Source organism: Vanessa cardui, chromosome 11 (assembly GCF_905220365.1).
Source record: "Vanessa cardui chromosome 11, ilVanCard2.1, whole genome shotgun sequence".
Lineage (NCBI taxonomy): Eukaryota > Metazoa > Arthropoda > Insecta > Lepidoptera > Nymphalidae > Vanessa > Vanessa cardui.
This window is the reverse complement of record NC_061133.1, coordinates 34,097-42,561: the sequence shown is the minus strand read 5'-3', so window position 1 is coordinate 42,561 and position 8,465 is coordinate 34,097. Positions and strand designations below refer to the sequence as shown.

The 8,465-nt window shown below is 44.3% G+C and overlaps 1 protein-coding gene across 1 annotated transcript; it reads right to left on the bottom strand.

Moving 5' to 3' along the window:
* Positions 1–3,876: 3,876 nt before the first annotated feature.
* LOC124533453 (probable G-protein coupled receptor Mth-like 1) lies at positions 3,877–7,503 on the bottom strand. The gene is made up of 4 exons (XM_047108733.1): positions 6,129–7,503; positions 5,943–6,021; positions 4,603–4,926; positions 3,877–4,514 (listed from the first exon to the last, which is right to left on the bottom strand). Exons 1-4 carry the CDS (start codon positions 7,126–7,128, stop codon positions 4,157–4,159), a joined length of 1,761 nt encoding a protein of 586 aa, XP_046964689.1. The 5' UTR covers positions 7,129–7,503; the 3' UTR covers positions 3,877–4,156.
* Between the last annotated feature and the right edge of the window lie 962 nt (positions 7,504–8,465).

The following is an 8,465-nucleotide window of genomic DNA, read 5'->3' as shown; positions in this document are numbered from 1 at the left end:
CGAAATACGGTTGATTGGTAACGGAAGCGACGGCTCGCAACGTGGAAGATATACAATATACATACATGCTTTGTTTTAAACTCATTTATATCGTAGAATACTAATTGATTGTAATACAATATTCAAATTTATTTATTCTTTTTGTACGCGTTGACGTAACGCTGGCGATAGATTAAAAGTAGGAATGACACTTGTAACGAAAATTATTAACATTATTACGACAAATTTGAATTTCGTTGTATTTGTTGAATGTGTTATTGAAAAACGTTGTAAATTTGTTTATCGTTAATTATAGTTTTTGTAATCGGTAGGGACGGACCAACCTCATGTCTGGAGATCTATATATTTGTGTTATCGAGATTATTGGCAAACAGTTCAGCTGACAAATGTATCGAAAAACATTTCCTAAATGAGGTAATAATCTTAGATGCCACATTAAAAAGAAAAGGAAATAGCAAAAAAGGGGCTTAGGTGAATATTTTATCATGAGACGAAAATATCGTAACTGATAGCAGCGAAGCGCAACAGATATTCCATCGGCCGTCGAGTGACAGCCCTGATTACGATGTAACTCGACACTCGAATACGCTCAGCGGCGCACAATGGCCCGACCGTTCCGTCTTTATATTGATTGTAAACAATTTGTTTCGTACGAGAACGAGCGACGCGTCAGGGCCGCCAGCCGAATGACTTTGTTATTGATTCGATTCAAAACAATTGTATAATGACGTGACTACTGCACTAATGATGCAACAGAACCTGAACTATGGACAAATTCAAACCAATGACATCGTTCGCTACGATATGTTGCCAAAACAAACCTCCGTAAGCTTAAAAATGTAGCGATGAGAACATTACATGAGCGACGGCAGTGGGTCGAGGTCTGCCGCGGGTCCGGCTCCGCGTCGCCAGACGCGCGCAGGGAATACTAACTAAAGCTGACGTCCTCTTTAGCGCACCGCACTTGTATCATTTACAACACTTTCTTCGTCAAATCGTTGCATAATAACCTTCATCGCGATGACCAGTCTCGACGAAATGGTTCATTAAAGTTGTGAATATTAAAATGATCCTGAGTTAATCTTTATAGAAGGTTATATTGCTAGTGTAAGTGTATACTGGGGCCGATGTTCTTTACCGAAATGTCATTTGCAACAATTATGCACTACCTCTAGCGTGCTGACATTCCAAAGGCAGTAGTGTGCGTGGTCGGGCCGAGAGTCGGGCGGGTAGTGTCACGCACACGCGCACGCGCACACCGCCGCGCGCCGTAGCGACGCGACCTCGCCGGCTGTTAACCAGGTCCCTGCACCGTGCGCTTGCAACAAAACGAGAACAAACTGCGCTAGGAAACACCTGCTCATCGGCTGTTTTTCAACATTTATACCTTTTCGAAATCCAAAATTTTTAAACATAATTTGTAATTTGAATGCACGTTATAAATCAAGTTCAAATGTATTAGAGTACAATTATGTTGAAATGTATGTGAGTACAATTATGCAACAAGGAATAAAATTGATGTAAATCTCAATACGTAATTCGTATTAGTGTGTCGCATTCCGGCGGCGGCGCAGTGAAAGCGCCCGCAGGCCGCGCCGCCTGCGCTTGCGCCGAGGAGCCCGCTCGAGTGCTCACGCCACTTTCCACCGACCTCGCCTCGCTCCGCTTCAATGTCGACCGCCTGACACTTACAAACAATAGCTTACCACTTACACACTAAACCAATTAAAATTATTACGGTACGAACAAAATAAAGAGTTACAACTACACATAGCACGATTTTGGTAGATATCTTATGTTATTAATTAATAATTCTAATGAAATTATAAAAATCAAGCTAATTATTGCCATAATTGGACGTCTGTGTTATTGTTTTCGGACACTGAGTGATCGGTCCCGGCTCGCAAGGGATACAATAAAGATATTTTGTGAATAATATGTCAGTTACTAAACATGATGAGTTTAAATAAGATTGAAATCGCAATCGGCGGCCGGTGCGCGGCGCAATTGCAATTATTGCCAATTGACCGGCGCGCGCCCGTGTGTGCGTGGCGCATATGTACACGCCGCGCACGCCTACCGACACAGCTTTCATTCGTGTGCACAAACCGCACAAGTCCCTGGATAGGTATTTGCATGTCTTTGTTACAATCGCGAGACTAAGAAATACGAGTTGATTAATATTCTTAAATATTGTACTCTTGAACAATACTTAAGCTGAATTGCGTTTTTTTTTTGTCCAAACCAAAAAAATCACCCACGCAAAGAGCTCCACTACCAGCAAACCATAATTGTACCGTTCGTCTATACAGACTTAGACCTCCCCAGGGACCGCAAGCGGTGTAGAAACTCCACTAGATTCGAAAAGAAAAAATAAACTATGCCCCATGATCCAAAGCCTTATCGTCGTCACCATGCTGGTGAGGGGGAACCATAAGAGTGTGTTTTTGGTTACAATTGGGTTTTTAAAGTACCGACGACCAAAATGATTTGTAATCATTTTGGTCGTCGGTATATAATATAATTATTGATTTTAATTCAATTTGATCGTTAGTCTTTCAGTCTCATATTGAAGGCTCTGTCTAGTTAATTTTAAGAGTTTATAATATTCTGTGGTAGACTATAATTATGACCTTTAAAATAATGATTCGTACTTGCATACATAAATAGTATCTACAGCATAAGACATGTACGTTATAATATGATCGCTTATAATTTTAAAGGTATATATTTCGCTAGTCACAAATCCCCTTTATGTCACGTCATCGAAATTACAAAAGGAACGGCCTAATTGGTAACGTATTATCATATGATCGTATTCGGAGAGAAAAAAGGCCGTTCGCCGCCAGCGTCCGCGTCAACGAATACAACAGGCGAGCTCCTCTCACCGCTCTTTCTGTGCTCCGAGCAGTCAGCCCCACGGTCGTCGATATGAGATATGGCTTGCATTCCTATAATTGACGTTTTACAATAATATCATTGACGAATTAGCAGCGTAACGCTTGCAAGTGTTCCGACGTGCCGCGAGCGTGTCAAGGCAATGTCATGAGGGCTTATCGGTTGGATTCTTGTGCTGTCGATACTCTAAACGGCATGCGCAACACGTACGAGTGCGTCGCGTCGTAAGGTCGCTTACAAAAGCGACTCGTCACACGACGACAGTCACGGTGTCACCCAAACGAGTGAACGCTAGTCGCACGAATTCGTCACTTCTATATCCACTCTACGGCTCCTTACAAATGTTTCGTTAAGTTAGACACGAATATACCTACTATGAATAAAGATTTAATGTCAATAACAAAATAAGTTATCTCTTTGTATTTGTAACGCATTTAACAATTCTACTGTAACTAATCTACCAGAAAACCTCATCCATGTACAATAATGAATATTGGCCAATACATGTACGATTGCATAAGGCGGAGAAAGCTTCGCCGCGCCGCACAAAAGATATAAACGCGCGCTCGTCCCGACAGAACGCTCTCGACGAACAGGCAACCTATTAGTGGGATAATATTTGAGGGATATAATGCGAAGTCAGGTCAGGTAATATAAACGTGTAAAATAAAAAGCTGTTTAGTATTTAAGCAACCGCTGATATACAAAGATTGATTCACAAACCGATGTAATCTCACTCAGCCTGCACACCGCGTACAAAATATTAACATGGTTTAAATGACGGAAAAGCGTTTAATATAAATATCTTATTATTTAGTGTCGATGAAGCGAACAGAAGAAAATAACGTATTATTTCTTCCATTTATAGAGCACCTTTTTCGTTTCCTTTTCCCCAGACTATTTATAATTTGAGTTAGGACGTGACTCGGGCGCGCAGCGGGGAGTGGGGAGTGGGGAGGTCAGAAATTAAAGATTTCATAAATTTTATAATCATTTTTATTTCAACAGCCAATCGAACGGGCAAGACGTTCACGATGACGATTCGTCAATAGAGTTCATCATATAAATAACACATATACATATACAAACACGTGTACACTGACGTACGAGGCGCGGGCCGACTAAAATACGTATATACAAAGCCTCAAATCGCTCGACGGCGACGCGTACCGCGGTACATCATACATTCGTAATCGTTAACTACTAGAGTACAAAAATAATACTGTAGAATAAATATTCGCGATCGCAGCGAGCGCGGTCAGCACACGGTCTCCATGGGCAGGCGCGGCGGCGCGGGCGCGGCGGGCGCGGGCGCGGGCGCGGGCGCCGCCGTCGTGTGCGTCAGCGACTCCCCGCACGACGGCAGGTGCGACGACGAGTGCGCCGCCCCGCCCGGCGCGCGCGCGCACCACGCCGCCGCCGCGCGCTTCAGCGCCGCCCACGCGTGCGGCTGGCAGCCCACCACCAGGAAGATGAACACACCCTGCAGCGCGTTCAGCAAGTCGGTCGCGTACCACACGTACTCCGGCCCTCCGGCCGCCCACGACACGACGTCCGCTCCCCACGTCACGCCCATCACCACCACCAGCTTTGCGCAGACGCGACCGAGAGCCGCCCTATCGACAGACATAATATACATTAAGTAACGCCAGTCGTATGTAAGTATGTAATCCATAAACCATCGGCCAGTCAGCGGTCATTTACCTTTCTGAGGTGGACTTGACTTCGTCGCGTCGCCAGAGTCCGCAAGTGAGTTGCCTCGTGGTGGAGATGAAGAGCGCGAGGTTGACGAGCAGCAATACTCCGACGGGGCCGAAGAAGTACACGAGGATCTCCATATCGCCGTAGAACCAACATCGCTGCACGGCGAAGCGTGGTCGCAGCAGGCCGGGCGCGGCGGAGGGCGGCAAGCGGTCGAGCAGGGCGGCCGCTCCGGCGACCACGAGCGGCCCGCCCCACGCGTACACCATGTACACGCGCAGCCGGCACGCCTCCTGCCCGCGCTCCAGGGACGTCGGCCGGAAATCTCTGAGTGCCGCAACACAGCGCGTTACCACTCGCTACTTACATACCTACTTCGTGCATGCTCATTATATTTAAACCATTTATCGAAGTAAATAATATCTTGTTATAAGAAGCAATTCCTTTTCATCAATTATGAAATATGGTACATAAGATTCACACAGCAGACTCAATGTATTAAAATGTACTTAAATTATTTCTTAATCACTTTCCGGGTCCAAATCCGCAGTCCACACAACAATACACTTACTATGCAAGTAAAATCTATATTGATTTGACTAAATATATAATAAAACTATAATAAGACTTGCGGAATGAAGCGACCAGTCTAAACTCTAGAGGCGGATTAGATAATATGTCGAATCACATTAATTATTTCGTTAATTAATCAGAGACCGAATGAACGAATCGTGATTAAGAAAGGAATTACTCCAGAGGAATGCAATCAATTGATATTTTGAGACAATTTAAAACTGATGTAGTATCACTATGATGAATTTGAGTCAGTAAACGCTGGTTTCGATGTTTATACGAGTACATAGGTACAGTTAAGTACGAACTTGTTCCTGTCGCCTGTGTGTTACAGTAACAATTACACCCGTCATTACTGTTAGTGACAAATCATTGTTTCTTAATCTTTCCTTACTTACGGTAGAATTATTTAATAAAGTAATTAAAAGACGATTAAGACTTACTAATTTAAAAACGAAATAGTTTTTAATAGCTAGAAGTATAATTAGAACCCTATCGATATATATCGATACTTCTATTGATTTGAGTTCCCATTCAACAATAACCTATAAAATCTGCCCTAACTACATACATGGACATCAGCAAACATACATTAAATGGTTTAAGTAAGATTTATATTGCACATTTTTGTTATTACGTTACTTTCTTGAATAGAGAGTTAACCGTTAGTATACCTTTATTGATTAATTTACTAGTATATGAACATAACTTTTAATTAAGGTAAGATAACGTGTGCTATTTTTTGCTGTATACTTTGCCAGATCACTCACCTAAATGTCCACCAGATGTTGAAACACATAGTGTTGAGCCAGAAGAACGCCGACAGAAAGAGGAAATGCATACACACAGCTGCACCGCACCGCATTAAACCGCACATGCACAGAATGATTATACCACATTATTGCAAAGAACTGACAGGACTACCGAACTCGTGGATAGGAGAACAATATTCTCACCAAGTGCGCGACAAAGCGTAGGCGGCACTCTATCGCCGGCAAGCTGTGTAGCGGCGAGCAGCACATCGCCCAACATCAGCGCTGCGACGTAGTGGGTCTGACATCGCCAGTGCAGCGCGTGATGAGCCGCCGGCAAAGCGAAGCCAGCCGCCAGAGTGGCTGCCAAGAATATAGCTCCCACAGCGAGCCCGGTGCCGTAGAGAGCGTGTCGAGCCGTCTGCGCCGGCCGAGAGGAGCGCGCTGCTGCCTCGCACGCCAGCACCCGCGTACCGCTTTCGCCAGCGACCGCCTCGGCACACCACTCACCCGGCTCCAATCGGGAGTTTTCTCCGTGGAGTTCCAACGCTCCGTCCTCAAACAGTTTCGAGCCTCTCAGCGCACCTGCCACGGCATACCTCGAGCCCTCCGCACAGACCGGCCAACCGGCACCCACTGCACTTCCGTTAGCTAGTTCATGTAATTCGTGCAAAGCTTCCAACGCTTGAACTTCGTCCTCCACGCAACGCGCACCGTCGAAAGCGCGCCCCTCGGCACAACACTTGGAAGGACCGCGACCCCCGGCATCTTCGGCGCAAACGAGAGCAGCAACTGCATCCGCACAATATCGTTCAGGTGGGAGCGCAAGAGCCGCTCCGCGCATCAACAGCGATCCATTGTTTGCAAGAAGCGCATACGGTGCAGCATGTTCAGGCAAAACACGAAGTTCCTGACAGGCAGGTACGCGAGAATATGCTAATCGCCAATGCACTGGCAGCCGGCCACGCTCCAGGAAAGAGCCTCGAGCCGGTGCATACACGAGCGGTGCCCAGGGAAGAGCGTCCGGTGTCGGGCGACAGGCGGCGGACACCTCTCTTGCGATCAGCAGGTCAGATCGCAGCGATTCGGCTGGCAGCGCCTGGTCGACTGGGCAGCAGCGCGGCACATCGAGGGCCGCAGGACGCGCTCCACCGGCCGCCGTCAACCACGAGCAGAGAAGAGCGATTGCCGCTGTCACTAACATTGCAAATTTCTCACCGACTATGAACACACTCCGAACACTGCATGACGAATCCTTGAAAAACACAATATATTTTAAAGTTACTTCCTTTTAATAGGACGTATTTTCCGCACGATATATAACTTCACTGGTAGGCCGTAAAATTGAAACATATTCGCCCGTCGAGAGCGAATAAGCACGTGTGAAGAGGACTGTTACGCAGAGAGCGCGACCTCTCGCTACGGGAGCTAGTGCGGCACTGAGTGTGAGCGACCGCCGGAGACTTCGGAGAGGCGGAGACTCGTTGCGAGTGCGTGCCCACTCATCAAGTTGTAAGCCCACCGTAAAGGAAAGCCTCGTCGACTTTCTGAAGCACTGATACACGCTACAACTAAACAAACAACCATCGCGTCGGATACAACAAACGAAAAGTGAGCTCTGAGATGAGATGAGCTTTATTATACTTGCTCATTTCAAAATTGAAATAAAAAGTATTGTATCTGTATATAAGCGATAATAGTTTAAACACACACGCATTAATTTATATATTTTTTATCTTTGAAAAAATTTGTAGAAATTCTTTCGAGGACTGCAAAATTAGATACCATTTGACTTTTTACTTGTTTAAATTATTTTACGTCGACATTCTCAAGGTCCTGGGATCAATTTTTGCCAAGTATTCTCTTTTGACTTTATTATCCGCTTATAATGATTCTCATATGTTCACTAGTTATCTAAGTGTTGTTTTTTGAATGTTATGGTACATTCAACAGCAACCTAGGTCAGCTTGAAAGTTGAACCAAACAATATAAACTACTACTAGTAACTTAGCGAGCGTTGAAATAATAAATAAAAATAATAAAATATATAACCATAATTATTTTAAAACATATTGGACATAACTCTCACATTAAAACTACTTTGGAAATTGTCCATCAAAATAGTCATCTTAGTTTCGACACCTATATTAAGTAATGTGTAATATTATTGTCATAATTCTCTTTGTCTACTAAACAGTACACGTGCATTTCGTAAGATGGCGCTTTTATCAGTAAAACATGTTACTAGGTTAGTTTACTATAATTCTCCTAGATGGCCGTGCAACGATTTCGTATATAAGTCGCATTCAACTGATTAAATTACCATTTTATATTTTTAATTAACAGCGTAGACACTTTGCTAAGGGTGCTGTTTAACCAGCGGCGACGATGTAAATGACACCGGCCAATACATCTTCCACTACTTAGTTTCGAAATTGTTGGTAAACAACCCAATTTTTAGGTTAAAATTGCAATATTCTTTTACCAATGTCTAAATTAGTACCTGGAAAATCCAATAAAGTTGGACTTTTTAAAACGATT